At 52.7% G+C, this 20,587-nt stretch overlaps 2 protein-coding genes across 5 annotated transcripts in view; one reads left to right on the plus strand and one right to left on the minus strand.

The window, feature by feature from the left end:
* The window catches only part of CDC42EP1 (CDC42 effector protein 1), a 22,693-nt gene extending 19,430 nt beyond the window's left edge, over positions 1-3,263 (plus strand). For all 4 annotated transcript variants that reach the window (XM_054719497.1, XM_008144655.3, XM_054719495.1 and 1 more), the window contains exons 2-3: positions 369-1,108; positions 2,018-3,263. In XM_054719497.1, coding sequence (XP_054575472.1) covers positions 646-1,108; positions 2,018-2,703 — 1,149 coding nt within the window. In that variant the 5' untranslated portion in view covers positions 369-645 and the 3' untranslated portion in view covers positions 2,704-3,263. The remainder of the gene's footprint in view (positions 1-368; positions 1,109-2,017) is intronic.
* Positions 3,022-8,156, minus strand: LGALS2 (galectin 2). Its single transcript, XM_054718642.1, is given in 8 exon segments — positions 3,022-3,058; positions 3,822-4,213; positions 4,377-4,430; positions 4,433-4,479; positions 4,482-4,534; positions 7,253-7,310; positions 7,877-7,947; positions 8,152-8,156. Coding segments are annotated over 8 exon segments (717 nt in total).
* Between the last annotated feature and the right edge of the window lie 12,431 nt (positions 8,157-20,587).

Consider the following 20,587-nt stretch of genomic DNA (forward strand, 5'->3'; position numbering starts at 1 on the left):
GTGTCCTCCTCTGTGCGTGTCAGCACTTCGTCGGGGCTCCCCACCCCTGTTGTCGGCTGTCAGCGTGTTCTCTTTGGCGTTCCTTTTTTTTAATCTATTTTATTGATTTTTTACAGAGAGGAAGGGAGAGGGGGAGAGAGCTAGAAACATCGATGAGAGAGATACATTGATCAGCTGCCTCCTGCACACCCCCTGCTGGGGATGTGCCCGCAACCAAGGTCCATGCCCTTGACCGGAATCGAACCTGGGACCCCTGAGTCCGCAGGCCGACGCTCTAGCCACTGAGCCAAACCGGTCAGGGCTCTTTGGCGTTTCTTATTTGGCCCAGGGTCCCCAGGCCCACCATCCCCTTTCTCTCTTTCTCTCAGGTCTCCAGCTGGCCGGGAGAGGGGCTGTCCACAAGGCGTGCCTGCCCAGTTCTTGGACAGAACATCTGCAGCTCACTCCACGGGCCCAGGAGCCAGGCCTCAGGGAGAGACCGGCCATGGGCCCCCCACAGCCTCAGCATTTTGGGGCCGCACCTTAGGAAAACAGGGGCAGCCTCCGTCCCCCCCTGACACCGAGAAGGAGGGAACTGCCACGGACCCACCGCCCGTCCCAGGCCCCAGCTGGGCATGGACCAGCACCTGTGACCTGCCAGAGCTGATGCCGGGCCCCCAGGGGGCCGGAGGAGCGCCCACCATGAGCCTGGGCAAGCTCTCGCCCGTGGGCTGGGTGTCCAGCTCGCACGGGAAGAGGCGGCTGACTGCAGACATGATCAGCCCGCCACTCGGGGACTTCCGGCACACCATGCACGTGGGCCGAGGCGGGGACGTCTTTGGCGACACCTCCTTCCTCAGCAACCACGGGGGCAGCTCCGGGGGCACCCACCGTTCACCCCGCAGCTTCCTGGCCAAGAAGCTACAGCAGGTGCGCAGAGTCGGGGTGCTGCCCCGGCGGATAGCTTCTCCGCCGTCAGCCTCGCCTGCTCCGCCCGCCGTCTCCCCCATCATCAAGAACGCCATCTCCCTGCCCCAGCTCAACCAGGCCGCCTACGACAGCCTCGTGGTGAGCAAGCTCAGCTTCAACAGCAGCCCTGCCAGCTCCGCGGACGGCCACTCCAGTTATGGTGAGCGCCTGGGTGATTTGCCCGTTTTTCCAATGCTGAGACGAAGAGGGTTGAATGGTTCAACAAGCCTCCCAGGGAGCTCTTCCCCATAGCAGTTTGGTATCACCATGGAGGTCAGGCCCAAAACCCCAGACCGTGGAGGGGGAGGGGTCAGAGGGTGGGAACCAGCCCACTCCCCAAAATACACAGACAAATCTGGACAACCACTCACATGGACAGAAGCCAGAGGCCCTCCCTGCCCTGGTGGGGAGGCGGGGAGAGGCAGGTGCTGTCTTGGTGCCCCTGGACAGCTCACCTGGGAACCAGCGTTCTGGTTCCTGCTGCCACCTAGTGGCCATTCCCTGCCCTGCAGCCTTGTCCCACCACCGCGGTTGCCTCCAGTGCTCCGCCCCGGTGGGTCTCTGCTCAGAACCCCGCTGAGGGCTGGAGCCAGGGGCTGGACTTCTGGAGGGCATCCTTTGGGTCTGTGACTTCTAGGCAGTCAGACCCTGGCTGCTGGTTTCATCACTGTGACCAGCCCACATTCGGTGGGTCCACCTTCAGCCATCAGCCACATGTCAGGAGAGCAGGGGCATGGCCAAGTTCACAGTGGGAACTGAGACTGAGGGGGATCTGAGCCTCAGGCTGGGTTCTACCGCATCAGACTGTGGCCTCCGTCAACCCTTCCCCTCTGAGCCTCACTTTTTTCATCTGCAAAATGGAGTGAGGATTATGTCCGTTGTCAGCTTCCAGGGTCACATGAGAGACTACTGGGATCCCTGTATTGGAAAGATGGGAGGAACTGAGTCCAGATCGGGGAGAGACTTGCTAGAGAGGGCGCGGAGCAAGCTGGGGTTGGTCCTGGCTCTCCCCTCCCCAGTTGCTGGTCAGGGACCCCAGCTCTGACCCCGCTGCCCATTTCCCTTCTAGGTCTGGACTCTGGGTTCTGCACTATCTCCCGCGTGGCTCGCCCGGAAAAGCCTCGTGACCGAGACCATGACAGTGCCTTCCCCTCTGAACCTGAGCTTCGCCGCTCTGACTCCCTCCAGTCCTTCCGCCTGGACCTCGACCTTGGGCCGTCTCTCCTCAGTGAGCTGCTGGGGGTCATGAGCCTCTCAGAAGGCTCTGCAGCTGAGACTCCAGCCCCAGCCCCTGCTGCAAGCCCCCCAGCCGCTGCTGCAACCCCCCCAGCCGCTGCTGCAACCCCCCCAGCCGCTGCTGCAACCCCCCCAGCCGCTGCTGCAACCCCCCCAGCCGCTGCCTCAAGCCCTCCACCCCGTGGACGCTGCCCCAATGGGGTAACTGCTGGGTTTGGCCCAGTGGCTGAGGCGAGGGCCAGCCCCCTGGGAGAGTGTCCCCGTGCACCTGCTGACATGGCCCCTGGCAGGCACTGGGGAGCCGGCTGGAGTGGCAGCCGGGGCAGCCGCCACTACACTGAGATGGATGCTCGGCAGGAGCTGGTGAAGGTGCTGCCCCAGGGCCGGGCCTCTTGGGAGAGCCTGGATGAGGAGTGGGGGGCACCCCAGGCAGGCAGTCGGGCCCCTGTGCCCAGCACGGTGCAAGCAAACACCTTCGCGTTCGCCGATGCCGAGGAGGACGACGAGGTCAAGGTGTGAGCAGCTGAGCGTGCGCTCAGGACCCCGCCCAGCCTCAGACCACTCACTGCCCAGGAAGAGCCCAGGCGCAGAGCTCGCCCTCGCCTGACACCTGGGTCCTGCTGATGATGGACGGAGAACCTAAGTTGCCCCAAACCCTCCACGCCTCTGCTGGACAGACATGGGAGGAAGGCCAGGCCTGTTCTGGGACCTGGGTGTTCCGAGGGCCCTGCCGGGCTGACCTGCTTCCCCCACCACCACCACCCCCCACCCCCCGCTGCCACTCCGGACCCGGTGGCCATGCCTCCGGCCCCGCCCCCACTGGCTGGAGGGCCAGCCTCACAGTGCGGCCTTTGTGCTGGGGAAGCTGTCCTTGCTGGGTGGGGGGTAGGGAGCATACCACACAGGGCCTCTGTCTCCTCCCAAAGGGACCGCCTGCCCCGGCTCATCCTGGAGCTTCCCCAACATGCCCACCCCAAACCCCACTTGTCCCTGAAGCCTCGAGGTAAAATCAGGTGTGACCCCACCTTCTTGTGCACCCCAGACCTGCCTCCAGGTCCTGATTAAAAAGCTTTTTGTTACGCGGTGTCCTGCGCGATGTGTGGGGACCCGGGAGTACGGTGTCAGCTCCACGTGCTTCCACACCCTCAGCATTGGGTCTGGAAGCCAAGGACCCCTCAGGGCCCCCAGCGCACGGAGGGGCCACGAGGGTAATGAGTAACCAGCTGGAAGGAATGTTCCTGAGATAAGAGGCCCAGGTGGGAGCCCTTATCTGAGTTCCGGGAACAGCCCCTGGCCCAGGTGCCTGGATCAGTACCCGCCTCTAATCCCACACGGCAGCTTGGCACTTGCCCTGGTGATAACAGGGGCCAGGTAGGCGGGAGTGGGTGCTCAGAGGTGTTTGGAAGTGTCCCAACGCCGACTTTGCAGCCCTGTGCCCTTGTGCCTCAGTTTCCTCCTCTGTGTCATTAACATGCCTGGAGAACACTAACCAGTTTCTGCCACAGAAAGACTGGATCAAGGCGGATTCTTTTTTTTTTTTAATATGGTATTCTCTTTTTTTCATTTTTTATTGATTTTTTTTTTTTTTTGAGAGAGAGAGGAAGGGAGAGGGATAGAGAGAAACATCCAATCGGCTGCCTCTTGCACGCCCCCTTCTGGGGATTGAGCCTGCAGCTGGGGCATGTGCCCTGAACCAGTGACCTCCTGGTTCATACCACTGAGCCACACCAGCTGGACAAAGGTGGATTCCTAATTTGGCCTTAGCCTTGGGGAGGAAAGGGGTCAGAGGGGCAGGGACTGCAGGCGGGGAGCCAGGACCGGGGGCTGCTGGTCCCGTGTGACGGGGAAGAAGCTCAGCATAGGAAGTCGGTGCGAGGGCTCTGTCATTCCCGTTGGAGGAGGAGATGTTGAACCCACCCAGCGCTCTCCGGGAGCTCAGGTGGCTGTGGCCCAGCCTGTTGGGAAAGGTCAGCTGGTGCCTGTCGGGCAGCTTCACCTTGAACTTGTCACTCTCAAAGGTCACGGTGAACTGCAGGGGGAGGAACGGTGTCAGGGAGGCAGGAGGCACCCTGGACCTGGGCCAGGCAGGGCCTGGTGGCTCCAACGTGCCAGCACTGTCTAGCCCAGGGCTCCCTACCATCTGGGCTCTCCCTCTGACATTGTCCTCAGGCCCCTTTCCCCTTTGACCTCACCTTGACCTCTGACCCTGGGCTGAAGCACAGGTGATCTTCCCATTGCTCCTGCCCCATTGCTCCTGCCCCCAGTTGTAGCCCTCCAGCGAGTTGCAGACAATGGTGGGTTGAAATGGAGGTCTGGCTTCTCTGTCCCCTGGCCCAGATTAATCACAAAGCTGCAGGGGACGGGGGTGGGGGGGAAGGGAGGAGGGGAGGACAGGGCGGGGGACGGGTGAGGATTAGGGGCCAGTCCCCGGTAACACAGCTCGGCTTGCAGGCTCTTAGTAAACCACAAGCTGGAAGAATCACCAAAGAAAGTTGTTTGTTGAGGTCTGTGCCTTAAGAAGGGAGGTGACAACACGGTCAGACTTGGCAGCGGGTGCCACATGCACTAGAAGCACAGGACTGCGGTTCTCTACAGAAGGGTCACTAGCAGTGACGGCGTCAGGAGCTGAGAGTGTCTATTGTGAGGGAGAGAATTGTCCTTGCTGCTGAAGACCTATCACGTTTGGCCATAAACCGTTGTGAACCTAAGGCGGGGAGCTCCCTGTCCTTAGGGGTGTGCGATCAGGGGTGTGTGACTTCTGGGGACAATCACTCACAAGCCTGGGTTAGACCTTAGGAGTTCCCTGAGTGGGAGGTCTCAGGCCAGAGGTATCCCACTTTCCTGCAACCTTGAGGGACCCAAGTAGGAGAAAGGGGTGAGTTTTCTCTTGGCTCCTTTCCCGTGCACCTGCCTGTCCGCTCCCCAACCAAAAGGTGATGCTGGTCAGGGCCAGGAAATTCTGACGCTGTTCTACACACACAGGAGCCTCCTGCTGAGCTGCAACCCTCCCGGTGGATCAATGTCTGCTTCTAATGGAGAGGATGCAAACGAAGCCACTTGGCGCCCCCTGGTGGCTGCCTCTGGTTTAACGTGGTGAAAGGCTGGCCTCCAGCCCCTCAGCTGGGTAAGGAGGGTGGTGTCCTGGGGTTTAGCTTTCAGTACAGGCAGCGCATCCACCTTCAAGCTGGTTGGGAGAATTCGAGATCGTGTGTGTGAAGCCGCATGCAGAGATAGGGTCTGGCACAGACTAAGCAAACTGAGGGGTGACCTTCATTATGGTTACTTACTGTTAGCCAGGCTCAGGGGGTGCAGCTGGACAATAGGGATGCTGTGGGATTGTACAGGCCCAGCACCCCTGTCTACACTCAACAAAGTCTGAGGCCCAGAGAGAGACTGGGAGGCGAAGCTGGGGTGGGGTGTGGGTGGTCCAGGTCTAGTGCCCGCTTTGTCCCTAACTGGCTGAGTGACCTGAGGCCAGCTGTGCCCCTTTCTGGTCCTCGGTTGCCCCATCTATAATCCTATATAATAAAGAGGTAATATGCAAATTGACCATCACTCCAACACACAAGATGGCCGCCCCCATGTGGTCAAAGATGGCCACCACAAGATGGCTGGCAGGGAAGGGCAGTTGTGGGCGATCAGGCCAGCAGGGGAGGGCAGTTAGGGGTGACCGGGCCTGCAGGGGAGGGCAGTTGGGGGTGACCAGGCCGGTAAGGGAGGGCAATTAGGGGCGATCAGGCTGGCAAGGGAGGGCAGTTAGGGGTGACCAGGCCGGTAAGGGAGGGCAATTAGGGGCGATCAGGCTGGCAAGGGAGGGAAGTTAGGGGTGACTGGGCTGGCAGGGGAGCAGTTAGGCATCGATCAGGCTGGCAGGGGAGTGGTTAGGGGGTGATCAGGCTGGCAGGCATAAGCGGTTAGGGGCAAGCAGTCCTGGATTGTGAGAGGGATGTCCCAGATTGGAGAGGGTGCAGGCTGGGCTGAGGGACACACACACACCCCCGTGCACAAATTTCATGCACTGGGCCTCTAGTCTATAATATAAGAGACTTGGCCTAGGAGGTCTTTGGAGAGGGAGAAAAGAGAGGGAGCGGGCGAGATGACCAGGAGAAGAAGAAAGTCGGGAAAGAGTCTGGGCCCGAAGGTCCTCCCTGAGAGGCAGAGAGCATCCCTCCAGTCACACACACTCTCACCCCACCTGTACTGGCTTGAATAGGTTTCCCAAACATCAGGTCCAGCTGGACCCAGTGAATGGAGCCTATTTGGAAATTGGGTCTTGGCTGCTTAAGCAAGTTAAGACCAAGTGCTATTGGTTAGGGTGAGGCCTAAATCCAATAGGACTATTGACCTTACGAAGACGGAGGCAGAGACAGAGTTTAGCTACAAGCCAAGGACGCCACCACCAGAAGCTGGAGGAGATCAGAAAGGATCCTCCTCTAGAGACCTCAGAGAGCGTGTGGCCCTGCCAACACCTCACTGTCAGACCTCTGGCCTCCAAAACTGCAAAAGAATGCATGTGTGATGGCCGACACGGAAACTCACACACCATCTAGAGCTCGGAAGGGGTGGTCTGTGATCCAATTCCCCAAACACAGGATACTGCAGCTCAGAGAGGGGCAGTGACTCATCCAAGGCCACACAGCAAGCTAAGGCACCGCCAGGTTTGAAATCAAAGAGTCAGGAACCTCAAAGAGTATTCCTCCACTCAACCCCCTGCACTTGACAGATTATAACCTTGGACAACTTAATCTCCGAGCCTCAGTTTCTTCATCTTTATAAAGCTCAGTAGATGTTAGCAGTTATTGTTATTACTGCTATTGGTATGACTGATGAGCAGCCCTAGCCAGGTAGCTCAGTTGGTTAGAGCATCGTCCTGATATGCCAAGGTTGCAGGTTCAGTCCCCTGTCAGGGCTCAAACAAGGAGCATAATGAAAGTATAAATGAATAAATAAGTGGAACAACAGATCTCTCTCTCTCTCTCTCTCTCTCTCTCTCTTTCCCCTTCACACCCCCCCCCTCAAATCAATAAATAAAATTTTTAAAAAGAAAATGGAAAAATGTATTACTCACTCTAGCTGGTTTGGCTCAGTGGATAGAGCGTTGGCCTGCTGACTGAAGGGTCCCAGGTTCGATTCTGGTCAAGGGCACATGCCCGGGTTGCAGGCTTGGTCCCGAGTAGGGGCTTGCCAATCAATGATTCTCTCTCATCATTGATGTTTCTATCTCTTTCTCCCTCCTGCTTCTGCTCTGAAATCAATAAAAATGTATTTTTAAAAAGAAATGTATTACTGATGAGCAAACTAAGGCTAGAGAGGGGAAGAGACAGGCTCAGCACGGTGCTGGAGGAAGCAGAGAGCTTGGGTGCTAAAGGGCTTTGGAGACCATCTGTCCAACTTCCTCACTCTACAGATGGGGCAACTGAGGCCTGGAGAGAGACCGTCACACTTTCCCCTCGCAACCCCATCCCCATCCCCATCAGGTGAAGGTGCGGATGGCGGAGAAGCCAGCATCCTCACCGACATGGCAGCAGCTCCCACAGGCGGCTCTCAGTGCTGGAGGCCTGGGCTCAGGGTCTCACCTCCCGGTCCAGCTTATCTCCTAGAATATTACACACTAACTCCCCCAAATCCATAAATGGGGACTTTGGTCCCCTCTTCCCAGGTCCCCAGAACAAGCAGCCAGAAGGCTCCTCACCGGGCCCAGCCCCCCAGCCCAGAGCATCCTCCAGGTTCCCTCCAGCCCAGCCTCCTGCCTCCTCCAGGAGCCTGAGGATGCGGGGACAGAGCCGGTCTGGGTGTCAGGAGCCAATCACACAGGCTGTGAGCTGGGCAGGCCAGCCAGCGTCCCTGAGCCCTGTTCCTCATCCTTACACAGAGCTGCAGAGCTACGCTTTGTCAAACACTCTATGCTTCTCGTTTTCTATGACGTCAACATTCACGTTAAAGACTTTTGTTGTTTCCTCCCCTTACCCCATGACTTTTCTGATTGTACATGTAAGTTTTTAAAAATGTTTTTATTGATTTTTTTTAGAGGAGGGGAGAGAGAGAGAAACATCAATAGGCTCCCTCCTGCACCCCACTACTGGGGAGCAAGCCGACAACTGGGCATGTGCCCTGACCAGGAATAGAACCAGCAGCCTCTTGGTACATAGGACGACACTCCACCACCAGAGCCACACCGGCCAGGGCTGTGCATGAAAGTTTTAAAAGCAATGCCCAGTGGCCCTGGCCGGTGTGGCTCAGTGGATAGAGCGTCAGCCTGCGGACTGAAGGGTCTCGGGTTCGATTCCGGTTTAGAGCACATGCCCGGGTTGCGAGCTCAATCCCCAGTAGGGGGGCATGCAGGAAGCAGCTGATCAATGATTCTCTCATCATTGATGTTTCTATCTCTCTCTCCCTCTCCCTTCCTCTCTGAAATCAATAAAAATATATTTAAAAATAAATGAATAGCCCTGGCCAGTTTGGCTCAGTGGATAGAGCGTCGGCCTGCAGACTGAAGGGTCCCGGGTTCAATTCTGGTCAAGGGCATGTACCTTGGTTGCGAGCACATCCCCAGTAAGGGGTGTGCAGGAGGCAGCTGATGGATGTTTCTCTCTCATCGATGTTTCTAACTCTCTCTCCCTCTCCCTTCCTCTCTGTAAAAAATCAATAAAATATATTAAAATAAATAAATAAATACAATAAAAGCAATACCCAGTAGATGTAAAAAAAACACACACATCTAGAAGTATCTACAACAAAGTGTTGAAAAATGGAGAAGGGAGAGGGAGGGCTGAGGCTGGGGGTTGCTAGGGATTTACATGCTTTGCTCTCCACGTCTATTCTTGCTTTTTTATCTTCTATTACTTATCGACATGCTCACCACAGGCAGTAAGAGCCATTAATTAAGAAGAAAAACAGCGCTGGTCACCCCCCCACCGGGAGAAACCCGCTTACTCTGCTGGCCTTGGTGGTTTGCCACGGATTGACACCCTAGACTCCCCTCTAGCTGATCCCACTTCATTCAGCAAACACGGAAGCCCACAAATCTATATTCCAGAGCTATACGTTCACGGCAGTGCGATCGGCCACCTCCCAATGCCTAGATTTATTCAGCCAGTTTCCTTCTGCTCAATACTTACATTAATCCTAAGTGTTGGCTATTAAATCTGCTGCTGCATAAAATCTATTTGCACACAAAGGTTGGCCGCATCATGACAACTTATTTAGGGCGGGTTCCCAGAGTAGGATTTTTCGAGAGCCCTGGTTTGGCGAGCCAGAGCCTTTTCCATGAGAGCTGGCGCTGGCCCCTGGGCGGGGTGCCGGGAGGCTGGCCCATGCAGGGCCCTCCTGTGCCAGCCGCTGAAGGGTGGCTGGCTGCCCGGTGCTTACATAGGACACCACCTGCAGTCCCTTGCCCTCCAGAGAGGAGAGCGGTTTCCTCATTTTCTCCACAAGGAAATTAATTCCTTCTCGGCCTTTCTCCCAGGGCCATGGGGAAGCCCAAGCAAGATAAGGAGTGTTCAAATGCTTTCTACACAGAAACTGTCGGATCAACAGAAACTACACCTTGTAAAGCTGGTGTTTTCTGATTAGAAGAGTAATTCTAGCTCACTGGAGAAGCTTTTGGAAAGTGCACAAAGTAAAAACACGTAAGAGGTCACTTGTTTCAGAAAAAATGTTTAAAGACAAAGGACACATTTCTGAATTGTGTACTTTTCTGTGTGTAAGTTTTACATCAATGAATGGTATTTAAGGAGAGGGAGAGAGAGAGAGAGAGAGAGAGAGAAGGGAGGAAGGAAGGAAGGAAGGAAGGAAGGAAGGAAGGAAGGAAGGAAGGGAGGGAGGGAGGGAGGGAGGGAGGAAGGGAGGAGGGAAGAAAGAAGGGAAGGAAGGAAATCATCTAGTCCTGGCCGGCGTGGCTCAGTGGTTGAGCTTTGATCTATGAACCAGGAGGTCACAGTTTGATTCCTGGTCAGGGCACATGCCCGGGTTGCGGGCTCGGTCCTCAGTAGGGAGTGTGCAGGAGGCAGCCAACCCATGATTCTCTCTCATCATTGATGTTTCTATCTCTCTCTCCCGCTCCCTTCCTCTCTGAAATCAATAAAAATATTCTTTTTTAAAAAAGAAAGAAAATCATTTACCCTCACATCTCCAACCTTATTCTCTTAATAATGCCTACCTCTGAACCATTTTTCAGATGGGGAACAAAGGTTCCCAGGACGTATACAACTAGTAAGTAGCAGAACTTGCCTTGTCTACCAACCCATTGCTCAGATGACTATCAAGGCATGTCACACTGCCCTCACTTAGGGAAAGGACCTAAACCTTTTCGGTAGTGGCAGCCTCTGAGATGACATCCCTGGTGTTCACACCCTTGTATGACTGGCTCCCCTTGAGTGTGGCTGAACTCAATGACTCTATTCTAACTAATAGAATATTAGACTATGGCAAAAGTGATGGGATGACCCTTCTGAGATTAGGTGATAAAAAGACTCTCTCTCTCTCTCTCTCTCTCTCTCTCTCTCTCTCTCTCTCTCTCTTTTCTCTAGCTCTGGAGGAAGCAAGCCATGTCATGACTAGTGCTATGGAAAGGTCCATGTGCCAAGAAAATTGATGTCTCCAGCCAATTGCCAATGAAGACCTGAGGCCTGCCAACAGCCATGTGAGTGAACTTGGCAATGGATCTCCCACACTGAAGCTTTGGGGTGGCTGGTGTAGCCAACACCATGATTGCAGCCTTATGGAGACCCTGACCCAGAAGACACCGGGCTAAGTCCCACCTGGATTTCTAACCCACAGAAACTGTGAGAAACATGTTCTTATTTTAAGTCCCTCTGTTCTGGTTAATTTAGCAAATACACAGCAGCAAGTAACTAATACACTTTGCCAGGCAATTGGTATCGGAAGCTTGGTGGGAGAAATAATATTCATGAAGAATGTGCAATCTGCGCATGTCCTTAGACATTCTACTATGTTGATCTTTTTAAAGAACCAGCTATTGGTTTTATTTCCTTCCTTTATGCTCACTAACTTTTTATTTTAGTGTTTCATTTATTTTATTGCTCTTTTTCCAGTTTCTCAAGCTGAATGTTTTGTTCGTTCATTTTTCATCTTCTCTTTTTTTCTAATAAGTGCATTTAAGGCTATACATTTTCCTCTGACTACCACCTTGGCCACTTCTGATAGGTTTTGGGATGTTCTCATCAGTATTCCAAATGTTACCCTTGAATCAAGCCAGATGATCAGAAAGTTGTTCTCAGAACACAGTAAGTGCTTAATAAATCAATACCAACCAGCAAAAAATAATAATATTAATAGTCTTTGGGGCAAAGTTGGAAAATGAAACATCAATAATACAGGATTGGCGAAGCTAATGATGCTACGAAAATATAAACGAACTATTATGCAGCCATCAAAAATCACATTTGGGGGCCCTAGCCAGGTAGTTCAGTTGGTTGGAGCATCGTCCTGATACACCAAGGTTGTGGGTTCGATCTCAGGTCCGGTCACACACAGGAGGCAACCAATGAATGCGTAGGTAAGTGGAACAACAAATCAGTGTTTCTCTTTCTTTCCCTTCCTCTCTCTCTTTAAAAAAAAAATCAATAAGTAATACAATTTTTAGTCACATTTTTTGCCCTCTGTGGTCGTGTTCCTTGCTCATGGTACAGTGTGAAGCGAATAAAGCAGCTACAGAAGCAGGACTTCGTGCTGGGCCCGCACTGACTGTTCCTGAGCCACCAGGCTGCACTAAGAGGCAGTGGTGAGGAGCAGCCAGAACAAAGCTGCCGGCGTGGACACCTCTGGGCGCCAGGAAAGGCATCCCCTAGCTGGCCACACAGGGTCTCCCTCATGTAACACAAACACTTTGACTTTATTCAAATGCATGGGCTTGAGGGCCGCCATAGTAGAAAAGTATAAAATACAGGCAGGCATGCCTTAAAGAGACCACGTCCAGGGGGGCAGACAAGCTTGGGCACAGGAAACAACTAGAAAACAATCCACTGCACCCCAGTGGAGGCTCCAGAAAGGGCCAGGCTCCCGGGGCAGGAGGGAATCCTCGCAGGGACGAAATAGGACTGGAATCTTCGCTCCTCCACTCACCAGCTGCGTGACCTCAGGCCCGTTAGTTAACCTCTCTGAGTCCGGCCTCCTGCTTAAACTGAGAACAATAAGTGTTTGTGAGGGCGAAGGAGGTAAAGCTGGCATTTTGTCCCTCGTTAACAGATGTTATTTGTTATCACTATCAGGAGCCCCGTGTCCCCCCTGTGTTGGCTGGGCGGGAGGCAGTCACCCCCACCTGGCACTGCATCGAGCCCTCAGGCCTGTGGCATGTTCTTCTCACAACCCCCCAGTGTGACTTTCCTGTGCCTGAGGTACTTCTGCATTTGGGGGCCCCTACATTAAAAACTATTTATATATTCTACATGCACATACATGCATACACATATATGTAATTATACTTTACACCTGCATCAAATGAATATATAATGGTTACATATGAAGACATTTTCTTCAACCTCCAAATTCAGTTCATTTTCTCTTTCCAATTTTACGAGACCTTAAAACACTTCAGTGGCCCCTAAAGGGTCCTGGGTCCCAGGTATTGTGCCCACCTGCTGTGCCTAACGGGTCCCTCAGGCTGTGGTTTCTGGTATCTGTTGCCCACTGGCCTCCTGCTGTTGGGGGACTTTGGTCCTGAGGCCTCTCAGACCCCTGCCTATCTCCTCTCCTGTCCTTTTCCTTCCAAAGAACAAACAGATCAACACATCAGTCACATCCGCTTCCCTCCCTGCTCACCCCTCCCAGCACACCCCGGCTCACCCCTCCCCAACATCCTCTTTCAGAGATGACAGGGAACAGGGGCATGGAAAGCACTGAGTTTTGCCTGGCCGGCATGGCTCAGGGGTTGAGTGTCAACCTATGAACCAGGAGGTCAGGGTTCGATTTCCGGTCAGGGCACATGGCCGGATTGTGAGCTCAATCCCCAGTAGGGGGCATGCAGGAGGCAGCCAATCAGTGATTCTCTCTCATCATTGATGTTTCTCTCTCTCTCTCTCCCTCTCCCTTCCTCTCTGAAATCAATAAAAAATACATTTTAAAGAAAGAGCCCTGAGTTTTGGACATCAAAATGGTGAAGTCAAGTCCTGGCTCTGTTGCCTACAAGCTGAGTAGCCATGGCAAGTACTTGGAACCTCAGTTTCTTCATCTGTGAAAGGTAGCTAATATTACCTTCCTTATGTGGGGGGAGGGGGTGAGAATTTTTTTTATTTAAAAAGTTAACTTATGTAACCTAAGGGCACATAATAGATTCTCAACAATAAGTAAATAAAATGTATTATTCCTTGCTTCCGTCCCTTGGGAGAGAATTTCTAAATGGGTGACCTGAGGTGTGAAGGCAGGTGTCCATGCGGACACTCAGGTGAATTTGCAATGAGCAGCAGACGGGACCAGCATCCAATGGCCTGAGCTCCGGCCGGCGAGCACACTCCTTCCCCTGCCCCTGGAGCACAAGTCTTCTTGGGAAGCCAGTGTCCCTCTTCCCAGAGCCCGGGGGGCCTAGGACCAGATCATGGGGGAGCGAGAAGATGCTGATGACAAGGGGGCCAGATACTCACACCAGCAAGTTCGGGGCCCTGTCTCTCCTGGACAGAGCTGGGGCTCATGATCTGCGCTGTCCAGTCTCCATGCAGGTCAAATCCCTCCTGTCCCCAAAGTCCTTCTTCAGGTGTGTTAGCCTCAGGCCCTGGGGGGCCTTTCTCTAGGGCAGTGGTCGGCAAACCGCGGCTTGCGAGCCACATGCGGCTCTTTGGCCCCTTGAGTGTGGCTCTTCCACAAAATACCACGGCCTGGGCGAGTCTATTTTGAAGAAGTGGCGTTAGAAGAAGTTTAAGTTTAAAAAATTTGGCTCTCAAAAGAAATTTCAATCGTTGTACTGTTGATATTTGGCTCTGTTGACTAATGAGTTTGCTGACCACTGCTCGAGGGCAATTCACCCAACCTCTCTGGGCTTCTGTTTGCCTCCTGAAAATTGGGAACGGAACTGGACTGTCACACCAGACGGGGTAGATGTGAACCCTAGGGGAGAATGTGTGTGCGGCTCTGAGCACTCCGCCGACCCACGCTCAGTGCTGAATAAATGTTTGCTGTTATTAAATATTATGTTTAAGCCTGGTTGAACGTTCAGGCCGCCAGAGCGGATGCCCAGCCCTGCTGCTCCAGCTCTGCCCAGATGACCATCTGTCCTGGGCACTTCCACAGAGCCCTGGCTTCACGCAGCCCAGGGATCTTCCTTGTTGAACCTGATCTCCAAGTTCCGTGGCCCCACTTTGAACCCTGGCTGCTGGCTGCACTCCCAGCTGGCGTTTCTCCAGGATCGCTAGGTCCCCTGGAGCTCTTGGGTCATCCTCGCCTTCCCTAGGACTGAAGGGAGGCCTTGAGGGAGGAAGGAATTTGGAGGAGGAGGAGGGGATGGGCCACAGCCCCTTAGCTGTCCCCTTTCTCCACTCCTGCCCCCACAACCCTTCCACCACCTGCTGAGGTCTTTGTGAAGTGGAAATGGCAACACCTGCTCTCCTGCTCTAAACCCTCCCTCCGGTAGCTTCTTCTCTCCTTAGAATAAAACCCAAACCCCCCATCTGTCTGACGAGGCCCACCTGATCTGTCCTGTCCCCCTTGCAGCCTCTGACCCCACCTGCCCCCTAGCCAAGCTGACCCCTCTGTCTCTTGAATTCACCAAGCTCATTCCAGCCTCAACCCTGTGTCCTTGTTCTCGCCACTGAGAACTCTTCCCCAGCTCTTGGCTGGGCCTGCTCATGTTGGTCCTAACACAAAGGTGGGTGGATGGATGGATGGATAGATGGATGGATGGATGGATGGATGGATGGATGCCTGGGGGGTTGGATTGAGATCAGCAGCAGGGAGCACTCATCAGAGAGCCCAGAGGGTGGGTATCTTCAGATGCTCTAATCTAAGGACTCAGAGCCCCATCACTTCTTCTCGCCCCACGCCCCCACCCCACCCCCCAGCATATTATGAGGGCCCTTTGAACCAGGAGTCTCATTCTCAGGGTCACACCTACCTGCACACACACTGGGTGCTGGGTGGATGTGCAGAAGAAACACCCGTGTGCCCTGAGGAGGACATGGTCCTGCCCTGGGTTGCAATCCAGATGTTTCCACCCCATAGATTAGCCCATCAACTGTGAGCAGCCATCCAGGTGCAGCAGACTGTTGCCCACAGGAAGACTGGGTGGCCCAGGCTTGGGAGGAGGAACCAGGCCCAGGGCTGGGGTCTGCCCTCCTGAGGAAGGGCACTCCAGGACCATCACAAAACAGAAAGAGCTTCTTGCCCAGCTGGTGTGGCTCAGTGGTTGAGCGTCGACCTATAAACCCAGAAGGAGGTCACGGTTCAATTCCAGGTCAGGGCACATGCCTGGGTTTCGGGCTCGATCCCCAGTAAGGGGTGTGCAGGGGGCAGGTGATCAATGATTCTCTCTCATCATTGATGTTTCTCTCTCTCTCTCCCTCTCCCTTCCTCTCTGAAATCAATAAAAAAATATATATTTTTTAAAGGGCTTGCTTTACTTGTTTAATTTTTAGAGAGGTGTTCTCTATGGAAAACATTCCTCTGGCCGCTTATAAAAAGCAGAACACAGAACATTATGGTCTCTTCTGGGCGTGGCATACAGAGTCTGGCACATGGTAGGTGCACCAGTATTATTACTCTGTAGTTCATAGCTAACGACTGGCATTTGCTGGGCGTTTCCCAAGCATTGGGCCACGGTGAGGCCCCTCTCCTCTCTCCCTCCCCATTCTTCAGACCCGATGTCCTCAGCCCAGCCTACCAGGATTAGAGGTCGCACCATCAGCTCACCGGAGTGTGTCCATTTCCCGGCAAGCAGCCGACACCTGCTTGCTTTCTCAACCCTCACACGTTGCTGGTGGGATGTAAAATGGTGTGGCCATTACGGAAAGTAATCTGACAGTTCCTCAAAAAGCTAAACTTAGAATTACGATATGACCCAGCACTTTCACTCCGAAAGGGAGTTGAACGGAACTGAAAAGAGGGACTCGAACAAATACTTGTCCACCGGTGTTCATAGCCTTGTCATTCACAGTGACAGAAGATGGGAAAAGTGTCTGCCAACAGACGGACCCATAACAAAAGGTGGTACACACACACGATGGAACAGTGTGCAGCCCTAAAAAGGGCTCATGCATGCCACAACATCGATGAACCTTGCAAACATTATGCTCAGTGAAAGAAGGAAGACACAAAAAGCCACCTACCGTACGCTTCCACTCTCATGAAACATCTACAGTAGGAATGTTCACAGAGACAGAAAGTAGGTTAGAGGTTACCGGGGGCTGGGGGCGATGCGATGGGCAGCTATGGTCTTGTGAGCACAGACGTTCTGTTTGGGATGATGAAAAACTTTTGGAAATAGATGGTGATGGTTGCACAACAGTGTGAATGTAATGAATGCCACTGAATAGCGCGCTTGAAAATGGTTAAAGCAGAAAATGCTAGGCTATTTGATTTTGCTACACCTGTAAAAAATTAATAGTGTGATATACCTATTCCTAATGACCATGTATGGATACCATGACAGTGAAGAAGGCTGATAGAAAAAAAACAGCTCATTTAAATATACACCGAGTGGCCAGGTTATTATGATCTCTGAACGCATAATAATCTGGCCACTCAGTATATATTAGAGGCCCGGTGCATGAGTTCGTGCATGGGTGGGGGGGTCCGGCCCGCCTGGCCAGCGGGAGGGGTCATGGGCGGTTGGCCGGCCTGCCTGCTGGTCGAACTCCTGGTTGAGGGGACAATTTGCATATTAGCCTTTTATTATAGGACATACACTGAGTGGCCATATTATTATGCGTTCAGAGATCATAATAATCTGGCCACTCAGTGTATAGTGTTGGAGGAGAGCTCTACGACACCCTGGACTGTCAGGAAGATGGACAGGTGGGTCCCAGAGCAACTTGAAACATCGTGGAGACAAAAATGACAGAACTGAAGCTGCCCTACGTCGGCCACATCCTGAGGAGGCAGGGTCCTTTGGGGAGGGTAATAACGCCGGGAAAAACAGAACCAGAGGGAGACCAGAGATGAGATGATGGACTCCAGAAGAGAAGCCATCGGCACGAGTGCACAGGCGCTGAGCAGGGCTGCTGAGGACTGGACACGGTGGACGTCACTCATTCATAGGGTGGTCAGGAGTCAGGGCTGACCCATGGCACCTCTCACACACTTACCAAGAAACATTGAATTGTACGCTTTAAATGGGTGAGTCCTCTGTTGCGTGGATTATATTTCATTAAAGCTCTTTTAAAAGTCAGAGCTTCCCTGGAGTTCCCAACGCCAGCTTACTTCACTTGTTTTCCGTAAGCCCCTTCTGGAGTCAGTGCCAGCCACAGGTGCGGCCACCGTGTGTCCAGGAGGTTGTGGCAGGGGTAACCTCCCTCCAAGAGAGAAAGCCTTTGCTGCCTCCTGCTGGCCACTAAGAGAACAGTCTAAATCAGGAAGAAAAACAGCTTGTCAATTGCGAGGCATCTGCCTCAAAAAAGTGAAAAATTAAGGTGCACGTGACTAAAAAGACACTTCACAAAAGTCAGAAGGCTTTTGCAGGAACAGCTAGTCTCCCCCAGCCGCCCAGCCGCCCAGAGGCAAGCCCCTGCTCACGCTTCTTTCCAAGCATTCCATGTGGCTCACGGTGCGAGCATGCCGAACACACGGTTCGTGCCCTGTTTTCTTTTCGGAACCATCTGTCTTGGAGGTTGTTCTGTGGAGAGCGGCTACAGTGTTTGGACAGGTTCAAGCCTTGGACTGATGAGAGGGCACAGTCCTCTCATGGCCACGTGCAAGTCCCAGCTTGGAGGGCAGAGCCCTCCCAGCACAATTATAGCCAACAGCTGTAGTTGTAAGCTTGAACCTGTGATCCAAACACGTGGCCCCACGTGCCTGAGTGATGTGGGCGTGATAGAGATCAGGTGCATGTAGTTGAGTAGGATCAAAACTTACGAGAATGTTGTAAACATCTTGACCACGCCCTTACTTTGCCTCGTGGTATCTGCTATAAAATAAAGACATGGCTGTCGCTAGCTCTCCATCAGAGAGAGCAGCATCCCACCCAGACCCAGCTTTCTTCTCTTGTCTGTCTTTTCTCAATCCTTCACCGCCCCCTCTCAGGCTCACTGAACCTGGCTGAGCTGGTGCGGCACATGAGGTGCCCTGGGGCTGAGTATGCCATGGCCGTGCCAGCTCACCACATTGTTCCATATCGGCAAAGCACTTCTGTCTTTCTGAAGCCTGGGTCCCATTGATCTGAGATCCAACGAATGGGAAGTGGAGTTGGACACACATTTAGTTTGAGTTTGGGGTGTAGTTGCTTCTAGGAATAGTTAGGTGGTTCCTAATCTAAAGAATAGTTTCCAACCTGGCCAGTGTGGCTCAGTGGTTGAGCACTGACCTATGAACCAGAAGGTCATGGTTCGATTCCCCATCAGGGCACATGCCCTGGTTGCAGACTTGATCCCCAGTAGGGAGCGTGCAGGAGACAGCCAATCAATGACTCTCTCTCCCTCTCCTTTCCTCTCTAAAATCAATAAAAATATATATTTTAAAAAAATAATAAAGAATGGTTTCCAGAAATACTCTAATCCAGTGGTTCTCAACCTTTCTAATGCCGCGACCCTTTAATACATTTCCTCATGTTGTGGTGACCCCCAACCATAAAATTATTTTCGTTGCTACTTCATAACTGTAATTTTGCTACTGTTAATGAATCGTAATGTAAATATCTGTGTTTTCCGATGGTCTTAGGCGACCCTGCTAACGGTTCTCAACCTGAGAGTCTAATCACTCGCACCCCCTCTGCTGATTCACCTGGTGTCCTGACATAAAGGTGCAGGGACAGAGGTCACATCACTATGTCAGCACAACATACATCCTAGGCTCCCGACATGGGAAGAATGTGGCCCGTGGAGGAGAAGCAAGGTCTGCGTTGCATGGAGCCGGAAGCTAGTCTCGGACACGGAAAACTACAGGTGGCGGACTCAGCTCCCGCTGGCGCCTCGTTACCACGGAACTCCACGCCACTGGGAAGACGATCAGTAACACAGCAGATGTCGCTATCAATGCACCACACAGTAGGTTCTTTTCGTTGGGGATCATGTGCAAAACAATTGAGCAGATGCCTCTGTGTAGGACAGGGGCCGGTAGCAGTACCGCAAAGAGAAAGGCTGCCTGTGCGTGACGTCGAATGTTTTCTAGGTCACGACACGGGGTTGTGTGTCAGCGTACAACACATTCTGTCTTGACAGAATCGGCAGCTCCTGAGGAAACCGCACAGAAAATGTGGCTTTCCCCAATTTGACATTAAAAATTTAAGGTTTACATGACATTGTTAGTAACAGATTATGAAGCTGAGAAAAACCTTTCTAAAGTTGAAAACATTTTTAAAATATCACATACATATATGTACGTATGTTGTTGTTTTTTTCTGATTTCAGAGAGAAAGGGACAGGGAGATAGAAACATCAATGATGAAAGAGAATCATTGATCAGCTGCCTCCTGCACGCCCCCCACTGGGGATAGAGCCTGCAACCCGGGCATGTGCCTTTGACTGGAATTGAACCCGGGACCCTTCAGTTTACAGGCCCACGCTCTACCCACTGAGCCAAACATCTTTTTGATTAAACAGGCTAGAAGTCTGACTTTTTTTTCCTCCTTAGAGAAAAGATAGTGTAATCACTGCTATATGAAGAGTATGCAGCCCAAATTGTAGGGAAAAATGCATTCTAGTGGCCTGTCAAGTAGTTAAGTAAAAATGTCTTATTGTTCTGATTTTATGATTGTGGCACTTGTCAGCTTTTTAAAGTTTGTAATTTACAGGAATTTCTTTTCCCACTCTAATCAATAGGGGACTTTGCCTGTGTGATGCAGGCCCCAGGAAACTTGAGTTTCCCTGGTCGAGATGTAAAGCCCTTTCCTCCGTTGGATGCCCGTGCACTGAAAAGCTCTGGACTAGATAAGTGATCGCCAAGACTCCTTCCAGCTCCGGAATTCTCATAACTTCGGGAAACACGCCCTGTCCCCTTCCTCCCAAGGAAGTCCTTTCTTGGAGCTTATCCAAGTCTTTCCTGCTGTACTTGGAGTCCTTTTCCCTCGGGAAGACAGGAAGACAACGCGCCAGTGTGCAGAGTTCCCAGGGGAGAAATGAGGACAGGAGCAGAGAAAGGAGTCGAACCAAAGCCCCAAACCTAGGGAATAGAATTGAGAACCTCTCCCAATATAACAATAGTAATCGCCATTTGGAGCTTTCTTTATTTAGCCTGTATTGAGTGCTTACTGTATACTAGTAAAAGCTATAGAGATCTTTTCGCACCTGTATACTAGGTGTTCTACATG

This window comes from Eptesicus fuscus, chromosome 7, assembly GCF_027574615.1.
Source record: "Eptesicus fuscus isolate TK198812 chromosome 7, DD_ASM_mEF_20220401, whole genome shotgun sequence".
Lineage (NCBI taxonomy): Eukaryota > Metazoa > Chordata > Mammalia > Chiroptera > Vespertilionidae > Eptesicus > Eptesicus fuscus.